This window comes from Diachasmimorpha longicaudata, chromosome 10, assembly GCF_034640455.1.
Source record: "Diachasmimorpha longicaudata isolate KC_UGA_2023 chromosome 10, iyDiaLong2, whole genome shotgun sequence".
In the NCBI taxonomy this organism is placed as follows: Eukaryota; Metazoa; Arthropoda; class Insecta; order Hymenoptera; family Braconidae; genus Diachasmimorpha; species Diachasmimorpha longicaudata.
The window spans coordinates 5,732,507-5,759,799 of record NC_087234.1 but is presented as its reverse complement, the minus strand read 5'-3'; the positions used below and the strand labels follow the sequence as shown (position 1 = coordinate 5,759,799).

Here is a 27,293-nt window from a genome sequence, read left to right as displayed (position 1 = left end):
TATGCACGACTGTGTCGTTCTCAGCCTGTCAATATCTCAATGAGCAAAATTCGATCGGGCGATTGGTGATATAACGTATTCAAAATACCATAAAAAGATTATTAATCAAATACTGAAGAAATGAGAGATTAATTCTGACAAAGAAATACATAATTCCCCTAATTAAATTTTTTTGAGACAAACAAATGTCGGAAATTTCTTTATAAAATTCCACATGAATTTCTTCTCTCAAGTAAATTTGATTAGGTGATTTATATTTTTTCTCACAGCGGAGAATATAATTTAGAAGACACATCATCACTTGAATGTTGACCTGAAAGTTAATGAATGGGTGAACGGGAGTAAAACGCGCTTCCGAATTTCTTTTGAATCCGAATTTTTTTTTTGGCGACCCCTCACTCCTCCCCTTTCTGTCTCCAAGAAGAGACCACCTAAGAACGCCTGGTGCTATTCACCCGGCGCCTGACAATGAAGAAGCTGGACATGCGCCAATGATACAGGAAAAAAACGCGAAATGTGCTATTTGAGGGAATAATTCCGCGAAATAATTATTTATAATTATTTTTCACCGAACGGGCTCAGTGAAATTTTACCTCCATTTATCCCAATGAACTCGTGACATTGAGGGATTTTTCCAGATTTTTTTTTACCAAACGAGTCGTAAATTATCTCTGAGTTCCTAATTAGGATTTTTCATGAGAATCTTTTAGTCATGCGTTTGCAAATTAAACAAAAAATCTTCAATACTCGTTTTCTTTTCTTCTTGAGATACGGAAACTGGAAGAATTTTCAAATTTTTAATTTCTTTTAATATAAAAAAATCCTATAATGACTCAATTTTTCGTGGCCATTTTTGCCACTTGAGAACGCCAGGACGGCCGGTAGTTGGAGCTTTAGGGGACGTATAGAATTTTCGAAAATAATGTCTTCAATGATCGTGTTTATGATTCCATAAAAATTGACATTGACCCAGAGAAAATGTCCCTCTAAAAGAGTTGTTTTCATACAACAGAAAATCGATAATCACCAGATAAAAATCTCAATGTCTGTAATCACCGTTCGCTGCAATTACGGAAACGATGATGAAAAAATTACCGAATAATTTGGCCTAATCATACTTAACCTTCCAAACAAGATTATAAATAATGTACGTTATCATCGTTGTCCCTGAAACCGAGTATCCCTCCGAAGCGAATGCCCTAACCTCAAAAAATTGTCCTGTTATCGATAAGTGCATAATGACCACTTGTTGTCGTGGTATATTATATCGGTGAATATTACAGAACATTCCACTCGTTATGGGGCTACCCTTCCCTCAGCTGTTATTCCCAAAGGGGTAACAATGAGTCGTGTGTCGCGTGATATTTCAACTTCCTGGGGCTCGCAGTTTACCGCTAGTATCGCCTCGGAGGGCAGTCAAATGCCACTAGTGACTGAGCAATTATACTCAATGGCATTGGTGTGCTCAGTATGTGATAGTTGAGCGACAGCAACTTATTGGTAATCAATATCGATAGGTGGCGAATGGCTGCGAACGGTGCCGTAAACGAGATAAAAATTGCTGCGGAAAATATTTATCCAATGGCCGCCGATTATTTTGAGTCTAGATTTTTTTATTTTTTTCGACCCTACAGCCTCTCTGGAACATCCCCGTATTGTTAAAAGCCCTCCCCTCCCCACCCTCTCGATACATACTTCAGATTCACAAGTATTCGATCGCTAATGGCCACAGCATTGGCCTGGGCTGGGGGAAGCGAGAGTCGGCGAGCCCATACTGAGCCGAGTATTGACCGCGGCCCTTAGGCTGGCAATAATTAGAATAATGTTCGTTCGGTTGTTAAAAAAAATCAAAAGCCTACCTTTGCAATAAATCAATGATTACCAGGGATTCATCACTGGTAAATTGGCGGGAAATTATCATATTTCGAATATAAGAAAATGTCATTTGGATTTAACCCCAGCAGTAGTTGAAACGTAATTTAAAATGACATCTGGAGAAACGATACCCTGATGAATCCTTAGTAGTCAATTTCACTTAATAAAATAAGGGAGGTAGATTAGTTCACCGTAGGCCAATCTCACTTTCTCACCTGGCGACTGCGTGTGTGACAGCTCCTCTTATTATTTGTCCTCCTTATGTCGCTCTTCAGTAGCTTCATCCCCGGCCCCTCCCCCTGGAATCGTGGCCGGATATTCTATTCCTCTGGCTTCCCTAATCTGACAGGAGTTCTTAGCTCAGTTGACGATTCCTTATTGGATATGAAGAAAAATATCTACTAGATGATGAGAAAACTACTGCTTACGTTGTAGATATATCGGGGAATCCCAATTCACTCCAATGGAGTTTCGTGGCCCGAGACCGGGGAACATAAGGAATAAAAATAAGGGATCACAACGGTCCAATAATAATCAGATGAGGGAGAGGGAAATAAAATTTGTGTCATGACCACTGCAGCCATATATTTTTATTTATCATGAAATAACAATTCGACTGTCTTGCGCAAACACTCGACCGGTTTGAGATGACCTGTCAAGTGAGTGACGGGGAGAACTGGGGATCTGTTTTCGAGGGGGAGGGATTCGGTGGCAAAATTCGAAAAGATATTTTATTGCATGTTACTGGGAGATAAGGAATCATGGACATAATTGTGGGAATTTATTCATTTCAAGGCCTTGGGATCTTCTTCCTCGTTTTCCTGACTAGCTTTACTTTTTACGGTCTCTCCATTTGTCGAATCTGAATTTTAAATATGGAATTTAAATTCCATGGCTATCAGGTGGACCCATAATTTTTTATATTTTCCTCGACTTGAAAGAAAAACCCAACCCGCATTTACTATCTCGTGGAAATATGTAAAGCGCAATTCGTTTATTATTTCTATGTCATTTATAGGTCTTGCAGTTGAAGTTGCAATCTTGACTCGAATAAACAAATAAATAGATGATTAAGAATTGAGAATACAGTGTCAACTTTGGTTATCTATTTTTATCTTAATTTATTTATTCCCATTTCATTCCAGACATTATTTTGATAATAATCAAACGCTGTTGACTTGACGACGAAATTCTTATTTCGTTTTCCTTTGAGATTTACAAATCAAGAATTTCAATTATAAACTCGATGGGCATTTTCGATGATCAAAGTCTTCTATAATAAACCGAGTGATATTTCAATTAGCATAAGCACTTCATTGTGAATTTTCCACGAATACCGTGAGATAGATGTATAGATGGAAGTCTGGATTCCATGAATATTTTGCATAAATATTCCCGTTCAGGACTTCCGGCTGTGGCATTCAGGTGGCACTACGTCGAATCCGAACGATTCCGCATGATTTCCCCGCAACCCAGCACAACATCGGATAGCACGTGACCTCGGGATTCGCGTGACCCACTTTTTCCTCTTATTTTTCGGGTTTTATAATTTTTTCCCTTTTTCCACTGCTATTTTCTTCTTGTTTCGGAGGGCGCTAAAATATCATACCGCCAAGTGGCTTTGACCGTCTTTTTCGGGGACTATTTTTAGAGATGTTTTTCGATAATTATCAGGTTTAAGTAGTATAAACGTATCCTGTGAAAATAGTCAGACCTCAAGTTGAAAGAACAACACTAGAAAGTTAATTTTTATTGTAAAAAAAATCAGTGAAATTGAAAAGCGATTCACGTTAAGTTATTTGGTAAAATTAGATTCCTTTTTTTATAATATCGTTGGTCTAACGAGACTGTCTGTGCTGATGGATTAAGGATAATTACATTTGCCGAAATGCCACTCCCGCAACTCCATCTCACACTTGAGACAAGGAAGTTATTTTTATCTATATCAACGACTCTTCGTTCTCAGCTCAAACTCATCTAAAAAATTGAAAAACATCGACTAACTGCTACTTCACAAAATATTCCATAAGGAAAATATGAGAAAAAACATTCACAGATGAATTGTTTACACCTTTTTCTTCCTTTTTCACTAGAAAAATTAATGGATAACTTGGAAAATTTGAGCTGGGAATTTTCAGTAGAAAATATTTGAATAGAATGGGCTCTACAGATTTATTGAATTTCCCAATTTTCTTCAACACAATTTTTGTGTGTGTTAAATTAATGAAAGAATATCCATCAACAGAAACTATTTCATTTACAAACTATTTGGCAGAACTGTTGGATTCAACACTTTGGAGGCTGTGGTCACGCTTCGTTGTGCCTTCCGGTTATACCGAATTTCCCAAAATTTTGTGATTCAAACTGTGTATACGCGTGCTTTTAACATAAATATAGAAAAACCCAGCAAGAAGGGCGCGTGAACGAATCACATGAGTTTGTATGTTACTCTTTTCCGAGGACACTACAGATGCCATTCTTCAGGGTCATAACAATATATGTACCCACGATGATAAATATGTTTCCAGCTTTGAGTCTCTGGGTTATATAGATTTACTCTATGCGACTGCGTGATTTATTTTCGTCCAATTCCAATTACTCCTCGTGAATCGCACTTTCTCTAGGGATGTATCCGTCGTTGTAATGCTTTTCGTTCCATTTTTGTACTCAAATAAAATTCGTGCTTTGGCATCAGCCCACTTCCCCCCTCCAATTCAACGTAAAATAACGCTTTACGCACGACGTGCGGAAAATACCACTTTACCCACATCAAAGGGTTCGAAAAATGCGCATATGGCGGTAGCAAAGGGACAACGTTGTAAAATCCTTTTTATAAAACTGTCTGAAAAGTAACTTTTTGGGTACGAGTCCCGGATAATGTGTATTCGATCATCTTCACCGCACTTGTTGCGTAATGGATTGTGTGGGCCCTTTCCCCACTACCTCGGTCGACCCTTCGCTTTATTCAACTTTTATTTTTTATCCCCACAGACCCGAATACTTTCGGATATGATAGGGATTACTTTCGAGCCATAAACGTAACGATATTGCGCATCTTCAGTGAAAAATTACGGAAAAGTGATCTCCCTCAGCGATTACTTGACTTTGACTTATTCTATCGTACAGTGTTATCCTTTCCCGCTATTTATTATCACAGATTGGTTCTAAGGTGGAATTATATATCCAATGTCATCCGTTTTTCGGTAATAAAAATTTATGAACGTTTTAGATGTGTGACCTTCGGTTCTAAATGCGGCAGCAGCGCGTGGCATTTTTTCTCTTTCTTCCGTTCCGTCCGACATTATGTTCATCTTCGAGATATGATTCCCCGAGTATTTTATTATCCATTAAAAAAAAAAAATTCACCGAAAACGATGACTTGGACAAAATTACGGTATTTAAAAGTTCCTTGTCCCGATGAATTGACCGGAAACAATAATGAAAAATCATTTTTCACCGGATCTTTGTATAAGATACCTCTTTTTTACGAACATAATTTCAGAGACGAGCGATAATGGAGCCAAAGGACTTTGTGGATCAAAGGGATTTGAGGGGGGAGGGGCTAGATGATGGTGAACAAATAGTAATGAAAGACTTTCTCCATTTTCAATGTTACAGATAGAAGTTTTCTGGTAGCAAATGCTCAACAAGGTTTATGTCACATAATCTACTGTTCAGATGGCTTCTGCCGTCTCACGGGATATTCAAGAGCGGAGGTAATGCAGAGGCCAGCAGTATGCGATTTTCTCCATGGTCCAATGACCTCACCCCACGCAATTGCTGCACTGAGGGATGCACTACTGGCTGGGGCTGAGAAACACTTTGAAATTCTCTACTACAGGAAAGACGGTGAGCTTAAGTGAATAATTGGATTTTTCAATACATCGTAGACACAATTTACACTTATTCGTACGTAAATAATAAGTGAAAAATAGAAGAATATAGAGCATAGAAATGAGCGCTCGTATATTATTCATGAAGCTCTAATGAATTCCAATTATTTCCATTTCATCAAATTTTCCTGGTCAAGACAGGATATTTCCCCCGGAAAATTCTCCATTCATAATAGCTAACGGGTTTTTTAATTAAAAAAATTCTAGAGCACAGGCCTGTATACTCAGGACTGTATGTGGCGTAGTGCATTGATTAGAGTGAAAAACAAACTTGTGAAAAATTCACGATTTTATCGTTGTTTATCCATACGTATATTTAATATTGCACGGCTAGTGGTTTGAAAATCAAGTTGGTTTACAGGAGTTGCATTCTTAGCCTATATAGAATGTAGTATCAACGCTGGCTGACCTTAGGGCCGTTGAGATCGATAGCCACTACTGTATAATTTATCACAGTCATAGAGCCTCCGAGGCCTCCTACCTTTTCTTGTCAGCCCTGTCCATTATTGCGCATCGTGACCCATTCCTTTCCTCTCCCTTTACCCTTCCGTATTTTTTAAAACTTAGAAATGAAGACCGAACCTCCCAGGTGACTTGTCCCTCGTATCTTCCCTCGCCCACCTTTTCTTTTTCATTTACCCTCTGAACGAATTTATTCACTTTAAGTCTTTCTATCGATCGAGAAATGAGTGAATTATGCGAAGAAAAACTACTTACCGTACAACTTCAATGATTTTACGAATAATGAGGAAGGGAAACTCATGTTGACCGTTGAACGTACCCCACCCGGAATGCGACGGTCGTGGGTTCGATTCCCGCATCCGGTGATTTTTTTTTTTTAACAAAAAATATGTCATGATGATCAATCGATAAAAAGGAAATCTGTCATCACGTGGGTCTCGAGCTTGAGACTGAATTGTCCCTAGCGGGAGAGGACGAAGGGCCTCACGGCTCCCGGAAGGCCCAGCGGGCCCTGCGAAGCTCGGAAGATTCAGCAGATATTGAAGAAAAAATAATTGATAAATTGATACAATCAAGGATCGATTTTTCAAAGTGATTACGCAAATGATGGCTCTGTATCGCATTGAAGTGTTACCAGAACGACCACCTGTAACTCTAAACAGTTGAACGGAATTCTCGTTTACATTGAAAACACAGGCGCAGCCCACCCACAGTGTACGTCTTACCCTGTTCCATAATTCCCTTTGAACTTGCAATTACGTCACACTTGTTTCCCGTAAAGTCCATGCTGAACAGTATCCAAAGCTCGAGGTTAATTCGCTCGAGAGAAAAAAAAACACGGGTAATTAAATCAACCCGGTACGCAACGGCCAAATCAATATTCAATTAGTGAAATTTGTGAAATTATTCGAAGTACAGGGGGGTACTAGTTTGCCGTTTTGGAATTACTCACTGACAATTCTCGAACTCAATGGAAAGCTCTTAAAAAGCTTACGACTTGTTAAAGCGATTGCGAACGGATTTCAACACTTCGGAGACATGCTTCAGCATTATCTAGGTCACTGTGAGTAAAAGCTAGAAAGAACACTCAAAAGCTCATTGGGATAAAAAAGCACAAAGCTCATTAAGAGAGCTTTGACAATTATTCTTGCAATAGTGGTGATTGTTGGTTCGATATTGTGCCTAAGGCGTAGAGGAACATAAAGTTCACGTCAATCTTGGAGATTGTTGGGTGTGTTTTTGTGCTTACGCATGGTATTTTCGTGCTTTTCAAACAATTCTATCAATCATTCCTTTGTGCTTTTGATGAATCATAAAAGAATCAGCTACCGCGTGGAAAAAAAAAAGTGCCCGCAAGAAATTACTGCTAACGATATGATATCTCGGAAATTGGGTCATAAAAGCTCCATGTTATGAAATGTTGAGCATTGAAAACAGTGGTAACAAATCTGGCTGTGACATGGAGATGAAATTTTATGAGTAACATTTTTATGAGCTTCACGTGAATTATCATGCCAACATTTTTTTATCGATCAACTTTTATTAATGAAAGTGTAGAATGTTTTACGAACGTGTAAGCTCATCAAGTTCCAATATTTTGAATCATTGAGGTCGAAATCATAACAGGACACCGAAAAGAGCATTTCCTGATTAGCAGATTAAAATCTCGAGCCTCACGATAATCTACTAAGTAATAATTTTGAAAAAAGCTCTAGTGTTGGCAGTCACAAAGCTTGCAGTCACACGTGATATAAAGAAAGGTCACACGAAATATCTGGAAAGATGGAGGAGAGAATAGAAAAAGTTGGGTATACGCATACAATTGACAGTCTCAAAAAAGCTCAGACAAATATTAAGCCCCAATATTGTGATTCACAACAGTCCGAATAATGACACGACAGTCGGTGGAATATCCTCAGACGACCAAACCCGAAGTATCAACCAAATAATTATTGAAAAAGCTTCAGTCCGGATATTCACAAACAACAACACCTCACAATATCGTAAAAGGTAATTCTCAAAAAAATCGTCCATCCGAATGTGAAACTCCGTCTATTCAACTTCACCGGAAAGCTCACACCAAACGAACAAAAAAAAAAGGCTACAAGGGGCAGAGATAAGTGGGGGGATGGGGTCTAAAGGGGGAGCAGAGGGGGGGGGATAAAGGTGCGCACAGAATAGAGCTTGCAAGCAGTTACAATTGGAAAAGAGGGCAACACGCGCTCTGGCTGCCTATTTCCGAGCTTCACGCCTTCCATCACCCTCTCCCCCCTCTCACTTCTGAGGCTCGTTTACACATACACCCATACAAAATCACACACACACATAGCCACTCGGGGAGAGCTTGATAGCACAGGCCCGACACGTCACTGGGGCAATGCACTCACGTGGTAGTGACGTCACGAGACCGAAGGAGAGGAGCAGAGCGTCATCGACCAATTGGGTGGGTGAAGCCGCAGCCGTTGACCTATACTACTGAAGCAACCAAAGCCGACCCGTTCTACTCTGTGACCTCGTAGCTTGGCTGTACCCCGTTACCCACTAGTTCATCCTATCATCCATAAATTCAGGGTCTCATCTTTTTCACTCTTCACTATGACCCCCTCCCCCTCCCTCCCTCTCTCTTCCTCCTGGTCTGTCTACTCTTTTAATTCAAATCATCGTGGATTTCATACCTGGCAAGCATCCCACGCACTCATCGAATCCACTACTACGCGATGTATTTTTGTATGAAAACCACCTAGAGACATTTTGGATAACAGCCAAAATGTCGAAGTATCTTTCTGTACGTGTGCACACATGCACATCGCAACTGTTAAAATGGAAGTGGTGAGGGTGGTATACGTCGGTTACATCGATAAGCCTCTTTTACATTTTTTTTTTCCACCTCATGGTTCTATTCTGCCTTTACTTACTGCGCGTACATTTAAGCCGATCATACGGCACATAAGCAGATTATTAATGAGACGAGATGATACTGTGGTGACGGGTGATTACCGAGACATGTGAGAGAACATTTCAAATCAAAGGGAGTCTCTGGAAAGTCGGTAAGGAACGATGAAGGTCATCTTCGGTGTAATTAATTTTTATTAAAATTAATTTACAGTTGTACACTGCACTAGAAAGCACAGGGAGACCTGTGTTGGCATAATCGGCCGCTGCAGTACCGACCACTCGTTCGTGAGGGCGGAAATCTGTAAGGGCTGTCCCACTTGGGACTTGAATTATCAAGCCACAACTGTATCTCTATCGCAAACTGATTTACATCTCATCCATTTTTTATTCAAGTGAATTGGAAATTCAAATCTCCCGCCCTTTCAATCGAAAAAAATCCCTAGATTTTGGGGATTCCTTCGGATTATTGCTATCGGGAGGAGGAAAAGGAGCGTCGGCCAGGAGTTTCTTGGGCGTCGACACAGCTAGCTCAACAACCCAATGCTCTATACCTTCCTCCTCACCCTCACCCTCGCCCACCCCTTCATTCACCCCTCGTGGTTCCGACTACCATTTTCGGATCGATGAACGGTGCACCTAGCCTTTCCACACCGCAGCCTCCCTTTGCCAGCGACTATTTCGCTCCGCCTACAATCCACTGCACCCTCATCAGGTACATTCACCCTTGATCCTCGTTCCCTCTTCCCCTCGACTCTTTACACCTCCTTTCATGCGATCTATTTATATAACTCGTTGCATTTAACGGTCACCTCTCGAAGGAACTCCAAACACAAACATTGCATTCATTGTGAGAGGTTAGAATGACCTTGATATGCCCTTGGGAGACATTTTAATGGAAATTATTGGAAATGAAAAATGGTTTTTTTTTTTCACTTGAGATAGGGGTACTTGATAGTAGTGGGCCGCCGAATCGAGGGGCCTGAGAGTGCACTGAGGTTCAATAATAATCGATTATGTCTGAAGATTCTTGTGATAAAAAGACCCTCGAGGGGTCTTTGTTCTGTCTGGATTACCTTTAATAGACGCAAATATTGAACTAGGAAGTGAGAGCCCTCTCAACGAGCTCATAATTACTAATTCTACGAATAAATATTCATTGACTTGAAAATTGTTGATTAATTATCTGCAATAGTTTCAAGTTCAAAACGATTATGCGAATAAACGTTATTATTTTAACTGGAATAAATGAAAACTAAAATGAATACGTCATTTGGTCAAATTAATTCAACCCATTTTTGGCACATTCTCAAGCACAAGTATCAACTAACTGGTTAAAAAAAGGGCCAACTACCGGGTAGAAGGGCGTGCGTGATCTAGTAACGTAAATAATGTGAACGGTAAATCGAGTTGAGATCGATAAAAAAAAACCTGGCCAGTCCATTAACTGAAGAATAAAGGTCGTCATTCAATATTATACATTCATCTGCTTATGCTTCATGAAATGTATGATACATTGTTGTGAAATGTCGATTGACCGGAAATTTTTTCTCAACAACGTTCATTGTTCTGGTTCTTTATTCTCCTTTGGCCAATGTCCGGTCTTTCGTATTTTATTTCTTCTCTCGGCGATTATTGTCCATTGGTGATTGGCTCTGCTCTAGTACCTCATTCCGAAGAGGAAAATAAGCATCGTAACGTTTAAGTTATAACTTTGATGACTAAGAAAGTCTTGTATTAGTAGGAGACATCCTTAGCCTTGGAAAGGTCGACTCAATGATGTCGCTCATTTCAGATTTTTTAATTGTAAAGTGTAATGTTTTTGATGATTTTTCCCAGGCACCAAGTTCTTGTGCAGCGAGGTCATCGCGCCGATAAGAAGCGAGGTAGACGACATTTGTCTGCAAATAATCAACTTCGAAGATCTCAGTGCACAGCCAACACCGCCACCAGCCGTACCAGCCCCCAGTCCCGCCAACAACAGACTAGTTACTCGATGTAAGTGCACATCATTCTCTTAATTTCATTATAATAATAACTTTATCGCAGTATTACGTTCGTTATCTTGAGGTATGACGTTGCATTCTTGAAGTGGTTCAGCCATTTTTCATAAGGCCATCCTCACACTCATGATAAATGGTTCACCATCACTAAAGGCGTTGAATTTCCTCGAAGAAAAAGGATTATTTTAAAAAAATAAAATTCGGGAAAATGACAGCAGTGTCTCCAGAAAACTTTCCTCAAGATCAACTAGAAGCCAAAAATCCCGGATAAGAAGTGCCGCGAGTCTTTTTATTTCCACCTAAAAGCATCTCCTCAAAACTTTGCTGTTACAATACAACAAAATGCAGCATCTCTTGCACCAGTCATCAATTTTATTTTCGTAAAAGTGATTTTGACGGTGATATTGTGACCTTAACCCGTAGGAAAGAGACACGTAAACCAGAGAATCAATGTCACTGAGGAGGAATTCATCACCACTTGACCCTGACGTCAAATATCCTACCAACGAGCCCTTGATGAGTGAACTAGGTTAGGACAATCGTCATAACATTAGAATTCTCGTACAATTGAGGTTAGACATCACCGCATAATGTGGCCGGCAACTATTGCAGCAACGAGAGTCACATTCTCACTGTCTCACTTGCACTCATACTTGTTGCGATTGTAGCAACTTATGCTTGACGAGGGTAGGAAGCTAACACCGGGAGTCGATCAGGGTTAGGTGGCCAGGTGGGTGGATAAACTGGCCACGTCAACATCCGTGCACATCGTTTTGTATCTGGAGTATATAATCGTACACATAGATACAAACGTTAATATCTATTTTTAGATAGGCTTGCCGCGCCACAGCGTCGGACCAGCCGGTTAGAAGCGCGTCTCAACTGTTAACCCTGACCTGGTAATAAACGTTTACCCGTGTTTCGAGACCGATGGGAAATCGGGCGACTGCTGGACGCCTGTTAAGTCCATTTAGCAGGGATAGTTTTGGGGTAGCATTTGTACAAACTAACAACAACATTCGCTGGATCATCGACATGCGATGTTGGTCTTTTCATTGGTCCGGGTACGTGTGCGTTTTCCGCAGCAGCACAACTGGATCGTCAATCTTTTCGAACATTATATTTCTGGGTTAATCTCCCGATTTGAGATTATTTTCCTCCATAAAATTTCTATCCCACACCACATGGGGGGGTTCCATTGGTGCAGCTGAGGTCTTGTCAAATCCACGTTGATCTATTATCGCCGGAAGTGAGCAGGAGGGGCTACGAAAGATTGAGTGACAAGTCAATTTTTGGGAGAATTTCTTCGACACCTCGGACTCCTCATGGAATGGATGTTATTGATGACCACCCGGTGCTCTACCCTAGGCCAAATCTGATCATTATCGGTGAATGCCAAATACATTACACGTCTTTTTTTATCCCAAGCGGAGGAAGAGACATCGGTCTAAAGAAAGATCAGTTTCGGGCTGAGCTCTGATTTCTTGGACTGGTCAGTGTCTGATCGTTCAACTCGAGATGAATTCATTGATCGCATATTCTTCGTCGAGATTTCTACACTTGGATAATTGATACTTCTGTGTAAGCAGATCTGCGTTTTACTATTCACACAGGAATATCGATGTCTGGCGTTGGGTGCTGATTATTCAGTCACATCAGTCACTTCAAGAAAATATCTTCTGAAGCTTCAGCCTTTGATTTATGATGATGCTATAATTTTTTTTCCTAATGAGGCGATAATCAAATAGTATTCATGATAGGAAAAAAAAATTTACGAATTCCCCCCGTGAGAGCAACATTTCCTAACAGTTCTGAACAACAGACGAGGAATCGCGAATTCCAGGTGCAGGTGTTCCATCGCACAGAATAAAGAATAAAAAATTTCACTTCTTGAGACGTGAAAGTAGTCAAAGGGCTACGTAACCAGAGAGTCAAAAGTCACCTCTCTAAATAAAAATCATTCATAAGCCTATTGTATACAACTAATCGTGTAATTTCTTTGTTACAAATGCAGTCGATCGGGCGAGGGCATCATTCCGTGCTGGTCTATCAAGAACTGGCGTTGTTGGGCCACCGAGAGTGAGGAACAGACCACGTGCGCCATCAACAGTGCCTCAGCCACGTCACCTGCCTGACGGGACCATTCTAGATGAAGATGCCTCCGAAAATTGGTGAGTTATCGATAACCCATTGAATATCTCGATATTCTATCCCTCATAACCCGAATATTTAGTTCATTCCGATAAATAAGACTCAATGCCGATGTATTGATTTGCCATCGAAATAAAGATGACGAAAAATATTATAAAAGAAGACCTCGTGCTTGTCTCCGTGACTCTTGGATTGTCGTAAGTCCTTCCGTGTCGATGGAAGGAAGGAAGGAGAGGGACATCGATGACGAAAATTCATGTTATATCGTGCCAAGAAGTCTCGTTGCAAATTGTAGTAAACTGGTTTCTTAGGGTAAAATAAAATCGAGAAAGCGACAAATCGGTGGGACCATAGGGTATACGATCAGAATTATTTTCCAAGGGGTACAATCCCCTGGAATTTATTTTTTTGTTTACCTCTTCTGGGCTTCCACTTCACCCTCTAATTTTTCCCCTCACGCACGAGCAAATATACCGCGCCATTTTTTGCAGAGAATCGATCAAAAACTAATGGAAAATTGACGAGAAACCCAGTAAATTCGTTAGACTGTTCCCATGAATTTTTTTCGAGTTACTTTCCCTCGTTGTAAGGGTCTCTAGGGTATCATAAAGGAGGGCACAAACAGAAGTCGTTACCCACCCCACCTCGGCATTTCATTCACATTACGGACGATAACGAAACCCCTTTTCTCCCTCCAACAGGGAAACTGAATTAATCCGCATTTCTCGTTCCTCAATCACTCACCGACTTTCCGGTCTTTCCGATCCGTCCGGTCGTCAATAAAGCCAGAACACCACCAAAAACCTCCCGGGAAATTAGCCCCCGATGACTACGCCACATGATTAAAAACCATTTCCGAGAATATTGAATTTCACCGGAAATGAAAAAAAAAGACCTCAAAAAAAAGAAAATATTGCGAGGGAACAGTTAGCGATGAGTAAAATTCAACGAGCTGCCAACTGGGTTAGGTTATGGTTCCAAGAAACTAACAAACGTTGGAACATTTCACCAGGGGAAATCACGCGACATGAGTGAACAAATGGGGGACCCTGAAGAGTAACACGCCGGATGTCGGTGGGGATGTAGGGGGACAGTCCGAAGGGTTGGATGACACAAACATACACTATTTTATTGTGTATATCACAATGCGGCCCGCTTCAAGGTCTTAAAAACGTGCACGCGATTGTAGTGACGACAAATCAAATGGAAAAAAAAGAAATTTACCCCTTCATTCTTAGATATTCCAACAATTGTATGTCAACAATAATGCGAGTGTAACTGAAAAAAAAAACGTAAGAAAACATTTGAAAGTTTCATTAAATTGTTCTGTGTTCAGGGTTACGGAGGAGTGAGGGTAGGGAAAAGAAACAAAGAAATTGTTTTACCACTGCAGTTGTTAAACTCACGTTCGTATAACACGTCATATCGTTATATATTGATTGGTGGCAAAGTCTGACCTAACACTGACATACTTGGGGGATTTCGAGGCCAGCTGACCCTCCGACCTCCTGTCGTCCGTCTATCGATCAATTTGTACTTTGCCGTTGATTTTCCGTGACACTATCCGTAACTGTGACAGGTCTTTCTTGTAATCAATTGAATGGCTCAGGGAGTTTCAGCAGTTTCCATGGTTATTTTTCAAGCAAAAGTCATTTGGGGATGATTAATAATGCGATTTTATCACTCAACATTTTTTGAATTTCGAAAGTATTTGAAATTTATTCATTCCGACACGCCTCTCCGTCGGGTTTCATTATTTTGCTAGTGCGACAACGCCCCGATACGATGACAATGGGGAATATTAGAAGATAGAGTCATTGTCATTGATCTATTGATCGAATCACAGCCGTTGATTTTCCGTGACGCTATCCGCGACTGGGGCAGGATTTTCTTGTAATCTATTGACCGACTGAGGGAGTTTGTAAAGTTTTCCGATTTTTTTCTTCACGTGAGTCATTGAGGATGATTAATACGATGATTTTATCATCCGACGTTTTTATATTCTTGGGTTTATTTGAAATTTACTCGGTTCATATGCTGCTCCGTCATTTTTTTATTATTTTACTACTGTGACGGCGCCTCTATGACGTTTAAACAGATGGGTGAAATGATAGAGTTATCATTGATCTATTGATCAAATTTCAGTTCACTTGGTTTTCCGTGACACCATCCGCAACCGTGACAGGTTTCTCTCGTAGTCAATTGAATGGCTGAAGAAATTTAAGTGATCATTTTTTCAAAACCGAGAATTATTAGATGTGATTAATTCTATCACTCGACGTCTTCATGTTCTCGGAGTTATTCGAAATTTACTCCGTTCCTCCGCTTCCCCGTCATCTTTCATTATTTTATTATTACGACGGCGCCTTCATGACATGCGAATAGCCGCAATATGTGACAGAGTTGTCATTGATTTTCCGTGACACTATCCGTAACTATCACAGGTTTTTCTATTAATCAGTTGAATACTTGAGGGACTTTGAGGAATTTCAATATTTTTTTCATGAGCGAGACTCATCTGAAGGTGACCAAGATGATTAATCCCCTGATTTTATCATCTTATATTTTATACCTCCATAATTTACATATCATTGCTGGTGGATACCCTAAACCAATCGACCTCTAATATTGCGGGAGTTCTTTAAAATTTATTCAGTCCCCACGCTATTTCGGTATTTTTCATTATTTCCCTAGGAGAATGGCGCGTCTAGGACGTGCCAATAGACAAATTAGATGATACGATATGTAAATAATTATTGTCTTTCAGTCCACTGACGTCGGGATCCTCCACAATGGTGGAATCCTGGGGATCAGCGAGAATAGGCACACCACCACCATCAGGTATAACTGCAGGACCACCTCTGCCCCTGAGCACAAGTACTTGTGGAGTTACAATGCCACCTGCACGACCTAGTCCAACGTGTATACCAACAGCAGCTCCCATTGCCAGCCCTGAAGGCGTAAGCGACGTTAGTACTTTAATTGATGTTAACTTTAATTAGTGATGCCGCAAGACAAGCCGAGACAAAAATCCCTATTCTTTTGTCTTTCCTTGTTTATTGTCGCCATTCTCTTGGTTCTCTTCCTCACTTGGGGTATGACCTATGTTCATCCAATGAAACAAAATGGAACTGCTTTTATCTTAACTATCTGACTGACATGGATTATTTACTTCTGTCATGTCAGGACTCTTGGACGATGGGACTGGGGAGATTGTACCCCTCAGACTAACTCCACTTCACCCAATCCCCACTACAATTCTTGTCTCCCATTTCTGAAACCCAGGGGTACAATCTCCTTAGTCCGGCAGTAAATTCTATCCCGGTTGCGGTGGTAAAAGAAGAGGAAATTGATCTAGGAATATAATTCGAGTATTGAGAGTTGTCTAACGAAATTATTTATCGGGCATCGAGTCTAGTCGAAGAACTGCTTTAATATATTATATGAGCGTTGTTAAGATAAGATAAGTCAGAGGTTTGAAGTATCTAGTTGGAAGCGGTTTCGAAGACCCAGTAATGGAATGATGATTAAAAAACCGTTTCTACCCCTTCTCATAACCCATCAGCTTTCTGATCAATCGCTCAATATCCGATTTACCACCATCAACATGATACCGTAATGGTCGTCCCAGTGAATACAGTAGGTCATCTTCAGTTGTATACATGCCAGCCATGTAATGGAATTAAACGACACGCCTGGGATGCGATAATCCTCGAGTCGATTTCATCTCCAGTAACATATATCTTAATGTGTCTCTGCAGACTCCTGCTCCAATTCTTCCTCATCCATCACCCAACCATAGCCAACGTATTTCATCTTGCATTTGTCCTTTCTATTTTTTTTTCATTTTCCCATTTTTTTTCTTCGACGCTTTTGTAACTTTTAATTATTTTCAATTCACGGGATTTTTTTTTTCGTTCTTCCCGCAGATAAAACCACTGAACTTTCAATTTCCGGAGGTTCTTCCGTGACATTTCCACTGAGTTTGTTTGCGGTAGAATTGTGAAGCGTTTTGTTGATGTTTACATTGAAACGTTATTAAAAGTTTTATCTCATTCTTCGTGACTCTATCTTGCAACTTGGTAGATTGGCCATCTTCTTATTGTATATTGGTTCTGGCGTTGGAAATAGTGAATTCCTCGGCGAAGGATAAAGTAAACGTAATGGAAGACAATACTCGAGGCGTGAAAAGAAGTTTTTGGGATTGATACAATTAATTAATGATTATGTTCGAGTAAAAAATTATTTTTGTAATATGGGAGGCTTCAACTCCTGTATATTATCATCAACAAAAAATTACAATGTCATCATTTTCGTATAATTGATTGGAAAGAAAAAAATTAATGATGTTTCTCCATGCCATTCCAGGTATCACCGAAATCAGGAATTTGGGAGGGTCAGCATACGTCTCCAGGGAACGGCAATGATGAGCCGTCGAGAAGTGTATCACACGCGGCTAGTCTCGATGCAATATCAAAGCGAATGGTCAAATCCGATATGGCCAAAATACCCTGTAGAAGTCTTACATGCAGTGTCTGTAAGTAATTAATTCCTCATCCGCATCAAACATTATCTAACTTTGATTGATGTCTTAGTTACCAAATTTTACCCCTCTGACATGTCTGATAATGCTGGGTTTGTGATCGTTCAGTGATGTGTTTCCTGGTCGTCACACCCCCACCTACCCGCCCATTTATATTTATATAAATTATTTTTCCTTGTGTTTTTAGGTGTCGTATTCGATGTCACCTCTTGTTTAACCCTTGAGTATTCATAATTGTTATTGATGTTTTGAATTCACGTTGACTTTCATTATTCCGTTTTTAATCGTTAGATAAATTTTTTGGTGATACAAGTTCCCTGGAATTGTCCAGTATCTGTTGTTACTCGAATTCGTTTTTTTATTTGCATTTGTAGTTCATTGTTAATGTGCTTTATTAAGGAGATCCACTGAGGGGGAATAAATTTTCGTATCATTGAGGGACTGTGGGGAAAAGATTTCTTTTTGACTGATAATACATGACCCAGAGTTCTAGCAGTTGCTGCTGACACTCGAGACCTTTAAAAATGTGATGTTAATAACATTGAATAATAAACTACCGTCTGTTGAATATTAAAAAATTATTTGAGAAAACTCTGAGGATTTAAGTTATCACCCATTTATGTCAGTCACAAGTGGGATTATAATTCATAATTTTCAGAATTTTATCCTTGAGAACTTATAAATTTATAATATATGGTAATCAGTCCCGCATTTCTGATAGGATCTCGTTAATAAGTACAATGTACCTTTATATTTCTACCCCTTGGAATGGAAAGCTCCCGAGAAATATTTCAAACTTTTAATCTCTATCCGTGCAATACTCCGAGGAAAATTGAAAAAAACAATGTACCACGGAAAGGCTCTTAAAATACAGAATCCCTGGGTGACTTCGAATCGATGATCAATTCAACAATGAAAAATTAAATTCAACCATTGTGATAAATTTACTGATTATTGATGAATTAACTGTACTGAGAGATTTGAAAAATCTGAGATATAAAATATTTTAGTAGCGGGTCGAGGGAGTGAATACGTGAGCGGCCTTGAGCGATGGCCAGCGACGGTCGATAATATCATGGAAGGTAAAAAATTAAAGAGAAGAAAAAAATCTAGAGCAGAAACAAAGACAAATTGAATTTGATTGAAATAATATCACGCAGAGGTTGAGATGAAATTTTATTGCGAAAACAAGCTTGGGAGGGGCGGGAGTTTTTTTTTTAATCCACTTTTATTTTACATTAACAATCGTTGATAAGTGGGCAATCGGCATTGCCGACAGCCAGTTGCACAATTTCTGTTTTACTGAGAACAGAGAATTCACTTGTTACGGCTTATTCACACGAGTGGGCGCTCCAGTCTCCTCGACGAGGAAAACAATTGATTTTGTTTGATTTTTTTTTAATTTACTGATCAGAAATTATCGCGTTGTTCATTTTTTATTGACCAGGATAAATTGAATTTATGAATGCGCTTTTCTAGGCCTCTACTTTTTTTTCTGAAATAATTTTTTTTTCCAATGACAATTAAATTTTTCCGATGCATGAATTTTTTTTAACTATTTATTTATCGTTATGGAGAATCATTAATTTATTGCACCAACTATTTTATTCAAATTGAGTTGGATATTCCACTTCCTGATATATTCATTAAAAAAAATTCCCGACACTGGTGGGAACTCAAATCACCGTTACTATTCATCATCATCATCGAAAATTATCACTCTGAAAATATCCGCTGATTGTAAATATGTCCATTTAAAAATCGTCAACTAATTCCTCATTACTGAGTAATCATCTATAAATACCGCATTGATCATTGAACGAACATATTCCTCTTCAGACACACATAATAATACTGACAAATATAAACATGTCTTCTATTCACATGAATGCAGCTTTTTAGATGCCGATACGAATAAAATAAGCAATAATTGATTCACTCACAATCTGATTGAACTGAGAATGTCGGAGGATTTTCACTCGCAAACGAAAGACAGTCCGTAAAGTGATACTTTACGTACTAGTGTTAAAGCAACAGAAATATTTATTAATAATTTTTTTTTTCACAATATTCTCCGACAGCCTCACAATGAATCTATAGCATCAACGTACTTTTCTACTTGCGATGTTGCATTGAACTCTCTAACCCTGATAATAGAATAATGTAGACAAAACATATCTATCGTCATTTTAAATTCAATCATTGTATTTTTTCATTAATATTCATTTACAACAATTGCCAGTCTAATTCCATTAATTATTCTCCTTTCAAGCCACGAAACACTCGAAAATATTTCCCGGCGTTGCATCGGAGAGTGACTTACAGAGATGGCGAACATCCAGAGAGAGAAAATCTCCATCACTCAGTCAAATGGGATCAGACTCTGTCAAACACAAAGTAAGTTGATAGTATCAATCCATCGTTTTGTGTAAATTTATTTGCTCCAGTGGCCACGCGAGCTTTTTTTTTAATCCGCTTTGCCACTAGGGCTGCCGTTGGTATTTCCAAGCAGTCGAGTGTAAAAAACTATTAGTGAAACCACTTCACAAATGCGCGATGACCATAAGTTGGTTAACAACTAAATTTTTCAGTCATTCGAGACAATAAAAAAATCTCGAAATAGAATAAACAATTGCCACTGCTATAAATTAGTGGAAATATCAATTAGTTTGGATAATTTCTCGAGCTTTGAAGGGATTTAATGAAAATTTTTTAAGGCATCAATTTTCATCTCTCACTTTCAGTAGAATTCTCCCGCTAGTGTCAGACATTCCTCAGCCTCGAGAATTTATGCAATATATCAGGGCTTTTTATGTGAATAATATTCCCTGACACGATTAGAGTGTGAGGAATTCAACAATGTACAAAGATCAGGGTGACACGATTCCATCTGACAACTCTAGAATAGATTATTAAAGTCTGATTTCACAGTTGGAGAAAAAATTCGACTCTTTTTTCCAATTGGGGTTTTACATGATAATTTTTCATCAAGTGTTATGACGTAAAAACACAGAGGTTTGTGCATTCGGTCAGAACTTGTTTATTTTTCAGTTTTTTTTATTAAAAAAATGGGCTTTTGCCAACTCGCTCACTGCCAACATAACAAAACCAAAAAGTAGCGCTTGGGATCTCACGGAAATGAGAGGAAACTCGTAAATCTGTTAACTGGAACGGTTCATAAAGAAAATGAAAATATAACGGGAAAGATTATCCTTGAATTATCATGTATCCCAAGATGATTTTCTCATATTTAAATCCGGTTTCTCGAAAAAATAAAAAATATTTAAAAAGAGGTCAGGGCGAAGTCGGTGGGTGAATGACACACGCGATAGCTTCGACCGAGATTAACTTGGCTGATACGCTACCGTGTGTCACTATTTATTTATTAATTTTTTCCGAGTTTTTCTCCACGTGGAAAAATTGACGAAAATGTAGGTGAAAGAACGGCTGTAGTATATTGAAAAAAAATATAAAAAATTGAGAGTGAGAAGTAATTTTTTCGTTTCAATGCACCACTGATTACATAGCGGCATTATTCGCTGCGAAAGGTTCACCCGCATTTTCTGAGAAAAAAACGCAATTCCGAGCTTTTTCTAGAGTTGGCAGAAGGCCTTTCTCTCACCCTCTTTATTTCATCTGTTAAAATGAACTGCCTTCCTGACACTTTCTCGTGACACAGTTTTCTCTCCAGGATAACGGCTCAGCCAAGTACTTCCAGGGGGTGATGCATACGCCGAACATGGGGGAAAAAGTCGCCCAGGTGAGTAATTTTATGATTTCATAAAAGATTAATCAGTCGTCTCATTCATTTCCTCGGGTTGATTTTCTTCCTCTATTTTTTTATAAATAGGGTGAAGTTCACGGTCGACTCTCTGTCTAAGACATCCAAAAAAATTGTACAGTAAAGAAATTGGTCCGAAAATTACGAATAACAAAATTATGAAGAATTATTACAACTTTTCCAAGTTCTCCCTCGAATTGGAAATGTTCGGAAAATTTTTAACGGTTCAAAAAATTCAGTTTTCCATTTTCTTCTGCGACAATCTTCTCCCCTTCCCAGTAGCCCCCAGTGGGTGGACCATTTCCTGGATATCTTACACAAAGAGTCGACTGTATTCACTTGAAAAAGCAAATAAAAACACGAGTGCACGGATGACCGATCGTGTGCCTATTTTCTCCGTTATTTCTCTACTATCGGTCGCTGGAAATTCCACCCCTTCTGCTCACCTTCGTTGGCGGCAGCGCCGGGGGGTTGTGGAAGATGTAGTAGAGGGGAAAGGGGTGTGCCAGGGGTAGCGGGGGGGTATTTCATGGAAACTCCACCAGACAGCGTCTCAGTCAGTGTCGCATAGTCACCCGTAGCGCTCGGTGGTTCACGTTTACAAGAACTTTACAAACGAAAACGTGAAATTTTTTTTACCATTAAATTTTCGATTATTTTTCTCGATAATCGCTGGATCAATTCCGTCCCGCCTATCGAGTGCTTTTTTTTAATCTCTTCAATAATTTTTTTATCGAATTAAAAATAGGGAACGTTTGATCCTCCTACACCAGTAATCAGTGACAATAAATAAATCACAAGTCATAGAACATAAGTTCTTGATTGAAATATCAATTTCTTTGAGTTGATAATTTTTTTTATTTAAAAAGTTGGTGAATTGTTGTTATTCATCGGGAAGTGCGAGCGGTATTGCGGAGATTGCCTATGTGATTGTTAAATATCAACAGGCAGAAATTATAAAAATGAAATTATAGTATGTGTGTGAGATAGAAATAATTATCTGACATATTCCGCGCGCTTTTTGATGTTCAATTGCTCTAGTAAAAGACAGTAGAAATTGCATTCTTTTCCCTCATCCCTGGAAGAACTTACATAAACAGCACTTTTATAGCGCCCCTTATCCTGGGGCTTATGTCAAAATCCCTCGTTCCCATATTTCTCCTCCTCTTCCTCCTCCTTCTCCCCCTCCCCCCGACAATCCGTGGATTCTCTTGAGTGTAATCCCTTGACAAGTGTTTGGTTTCTTGAACTCTCAAGGATTTCCCGAGTACCGCGCGTATGAAGGGGCAATTCCTGAGAATTTATTGGAGTGGCAAAACAAGATGAGCTCTCAGTACAGCTTGAACTGCAGTTATGAAGACTGATTGACCTCCCGGGCTTATTCATTAGTAAAAAAAAAATATATTTTTAGGAACAAAGACCTTCTCGATATGAAATAATTCATTATCCAGAGGAATTAACGCAGAAGTAAAAAGTTGTTCGGTAGCAGAACCTTAGACACTTTGACCGTGACCCGATAGACCCCTCGAATCGACCGATTTTCTTACTATGTCCGTTGGCTTAAAATTCCCCAAAGGTATCGTGCCGGAGCTACTCCTTTACCCCTCACTCGAGAAATTATCCCCTGGCCCCCTGACCTCATGCACATTCATGATGGCTCATTATGATAAGGCACAATGACACTTCGTGCCGAAATTACGATTGATATCGTTCTTGATGAGGGGAGGAATTATTATTGCCTTTTGAATTGAATTTTATGGCCTATCGTGGTATACCGGGGGAGTCTTTATATAAGATACAGCTAGTCCGGTAGAGTTAAAGACAGGTAATGATTAAAAAATTTTTGTTATTTAATTTTAGTTCAATAAAAGTTCAATGGAGTGATTTGCGATTTGCGTTTGCGATTTAACACCGAGGCAACTCTTCCTTTCTTAGGAGTGTCTTATATAAAGACCCCAACTCCACCCGTCTCTCCAAAAATATTCAAAATATCGATAAAACCATCAAGGATGTTGTAACATTGTCTGTATTTACATTGTTTACCGCATTGAACAACCACCTTCTCCTTTTTTAACATTCAGTAGCTCAGTTATGAATACAAAATACACGATAGACACGTACACGGAGTTGATCAATGGCTGACGGCCTTGTCTCGAGAAACCGACAATTTACGAGGTACAAACGTTTGTTTAAGGCCTCTGCAGAAACGCATATCATCGCTCCCAAGTTGTTTCACCTAATTTCCAATCAATTTTCCAGACATCGATTCATATGGTCATTAGCCAATTTCCAGGGACTGATTTAACACGTGATTTTAATTTACACCGACAGTCGACCAGAATTTATTGATTACAAAATTTGCGAAGCGTGGAATTATCACGTGCCATCAACCACCAAATTTGATTCTGGATTATTTCCAATGAAATTTCGTTATTCAGTTATTGATTCCGCGGTAACATGTCTAATCTATTTTGGCTCATGGATTACCAATTTGCCTCCAAATGGACTTTCATTAAAATCACTGTTGGCCCAATGTTAATACCCAACATTACCTCAACTCCCGAATTTCTCCCTAATTTCAAATTCGACAAAATATGAAGACTTTTTGATTCCTTTCGGAAGTAAAACATTCAAGTATTGTGATTAACATCAAAAGACATCGGACTCACGGAAGAAATGACAGTCTCAACCCCGATGTGACCCCTCGAACGGCACGTGACCCCATTAATACAAGTCCCCGACACACAATCACCCTTAGCTGTTCAACTGTACATCCAGTTATTCCATTAAGCACCCGCTTTTGGACTCTGATCTCCCTCTAGTACTACGGCTCACACGCTAATGTATGTATTACTCGACCTGTACCACGAGAACCACCTGCTCACACGCTCCCCATCCCCTTCCGCATTCCGGTACGATACATCAACTACTGGTTTTTGACACGCAACAATCAACTTTGCCACTTGAATTTCGGCAGCCCCAGTCATTTGGTCTTCATGCGCATGTTTACGGGGTAGTTTTTTTCTATTCAAGGATCTGTCACTCGATTGAGCACTTGAGGAATTGGGGATGGTGAAATTATTGACGTATTATCGACGAAAATTGTTTAAAAAATTACCCACATGTTCCGTAATTTTTAATGAATATTGTTTTGATTGGGAGATGACGGAACAGACACGTAATTTTTTAATAATTGTTCTTTCTATGAATGAAACATGGGGTTGATAAAATCACTGTAGTATTGTAATCAGATTAGTGTTTGTCAGACCGAAATGTCCTCCGTGTTTTCGAAATTCCCATGAACTTTAAAAAACGCAATCATGATTAAACTTTTCCAATAGATCTCCCCCGACCGACGGCTCCCGATAAATCCCCTTATAATTTACGTCGAATCCCCCGAGAATTCTCGAAACCCAGAAACACTGATCATCATTAAATAGAACTTGTGAGGGGGTGGAGGTTGAGCCTCAGTGCACCTCTTAAATGAACAATTAAATGAGCGATGCCGAGGACGAAAATAGACGTTTGACGGGTGATGAAATACTTGGACACAGTTGGTCGGATTGGTCATTAATCTGGAAGCACAAAGATGATGATGATGATGACAGTGATATCGATCTAGACGAGGACGAGGAGGTGGAATTGATAGTGAGTGGTGAAGTTATTGAGGATGTTGTTGTAATTGTCGGTGAAGGAAATCGTGGGGGTAATTGTGAAGTGGCGCCACACAGTGCAATGAATGTGGGGGCTGGTAGGGCTAATGGTACCCCCAGCCCCCAGGATATACGTCTTCTGCATGAACTGGTTGAGGATCTTGAAAAAGAACAGGATGATAGCAATCGACCCAAAGAAGAGCAGGTAATATTTATCTTCTGACAATTATGGAGAATGTATTGACGTTCATTGATTCATCGGAGGGTGATAATTACCCACAGACACTTTTCTTAAGGGCAATTACCCTTGACTATTATCAAGACGTGTTATCTCCCACCTGAATTTATCAGATGATTGGATTGTTTACTTAATATTCTACTGGTGATTGGTTTCCTCCTACATTTTTTCTTGATTGGCAATATATTCCAGATTCATCGAAGCTATTAATTCCACAGCCATTAGATGAATGATTAGATGAACTTCCCACCCTCCGACTCATTAACGTGACCCATCATTTCCATCATCACCTGCTCCTTCTCCTTCCACAAGTCACAATGGTCTATTGTGTTACTAGTGCGTAAAATTGCACTTTCAATTTCGAAGAGCGCATGTCCCAATCAGTTGTTTTACGATTACTTTACTGTTGTAATTGAGGTGTAAGCCTGGACAAAATAATCTCGAATAAGAGATACACCAATGTTCTGCGTACAAACCACGTAATTTTTTTTTCCAATGGCTATGCTGATGTTATAAAATCCTCCGGTACTTAACCGACCCTTGAAATCGTCATACTAATAAAAAATCAATTGAAACATTCCGCGCTGAATTGCTTTGCCTACAGTAACAGCAAATCTCGAAATGAAAAGTGCACACTATAGTCCAAATAGAGCCAAGTACTCACGCCTGCGCACCATTTTATCCGCTAGTTCTTCTCTGTCTCTGTTTCCCGATAACATCTATCTCACTCCTGTTAGCCTACTCTCCCCGTGGAAGAATCAATAGGCAACCCCTCTTGTGTACAGGTGGCGGTGGTACAGGGCACTCGCGAAAATTGTCACGGCGCAGTACAACTGTTGTGCGAGTGTAGAACGTTATGTGTTCAACGTAGATACAATTGTTTTGATTGAAAGAAAATTAGTTAAAGTTCATTGTCAATTGGCCTGCAATGGCGATATTTCATCGTTGATTCTCCCCTTCTGAGATGAAATTTTTTTCCAAGACAATTTGTGATATCCGGGTGGGGCGTGCGCCCTTTGTTTTGAACTCGTGATTGAATTTGCAAACAATTATTTTTGAATTTTTCGTGACTATTGTTTTTCTCGGATGATTTTTTAAATAATTCTATTGTTACCGAGTGGAGTTATTTTGTTGCATGGAGACGGTTTTTCTGGGTCAGGTGTCGATATTCTTTTCGCGGAATTGGGGACATTTGAAAGGCTAATAATGGTGGAGGTTTCAGCCCCGGGAAGTTGAATAAATTGTGAAAATGGAAATGACGAATGTGGAAACTCTTGAATTATTCCATTAAGTGATGAAAATGTGGTGATTTGTGCCAAAAAATTTACTAGATAAGAAATATACCTCCAACTGAGGCGAACGATTAGCTAACAATAAAGTAAATGTGTTATTTTTTACTCGCGAGACTGACATTACTGGTTGATTAACACCAATTTTCGTTGATCAAAGATAAAGTATAATCTACAGATTGTATTATCGGGTCGGCGAACCCCATAAAACCCACGAGACTGTTATTTACTTGATCCATCCATTAATTATTACCCTAAAACAATTTTGAAATTGTGATGTTATTTGTAATTCCAAATTTACACAGTTTTTTACAAAATAATTCCTGAACAATGAGAACTGACCAACAGCTGCTGTGAACCCATTCAGTTCTGTCCAAACAGTTCCTTGTTTACCGTACCTGTAATGAAAAAAGTTATCTGATATTTGTGCAACACAAGTACCAAAAAATTGAAACCAGAGGAAAAAAAAATACCAACAGTCAATTTATTGGTCATCCAAGGAAAAAGAACTTT

The 27,293-nt window shown here is 39.4% G+C and overlaps 1 protein-coding gene across 9 annotated transcripts in view; it reads left to right on the top strand.

Annotated features, from left to right (window-relative positions):
• LOC135166509 (potassium voltage-gated channel subfamily H member 6) overlaps positions 1–27,293 on the top strand; it is a 52,380-nt gene that overhangs the window by 6,019 nt on the left and 19,068 nt on the right. For 5 of the 9 annotated variants that reach the window (XM_064128783.1, XM_064128781.1, XM_064128775.1 and 2 more), the window contains 8 exons: positions 5,494–5,724; positions 10,962–11,120; positions 13,140–13,296; positions 16,044–16,245; positions 17,645–17,813; positions 18,830–18,901; positions 20,092–20,216; positions 21,499–21,579. In XM_064128783.1, the coding sequence (XP_063984853.1) occupies positions 5,595–5,724; positions 10,962–11,120; positions 13,140–13,296; positions 16,044–16,245; positions 17,645–17,813; positions 18,830–18,901; positions 20,092–20,216; positions 21,499–21,579 (1,095 nt within the window). In that variant the 5' untranslated portion in view covers positions 5,494–5,594. The remainder of the gene's footprint in view (positions 1–5,493; positions 5,725–10,961; positions 11,121–13,139; positions 13,297–16,043; positions 16,246–17,644; positions 17,814–18,829; positions 18,902–20,091; positions 20,217–21,498; positions 21,580–27,293) is intronic. The other 4 variants (XM_064128776.1, XM_064128777.1, XM_064128780.1 and 1 more) reach the window with 4 other exon arrangements.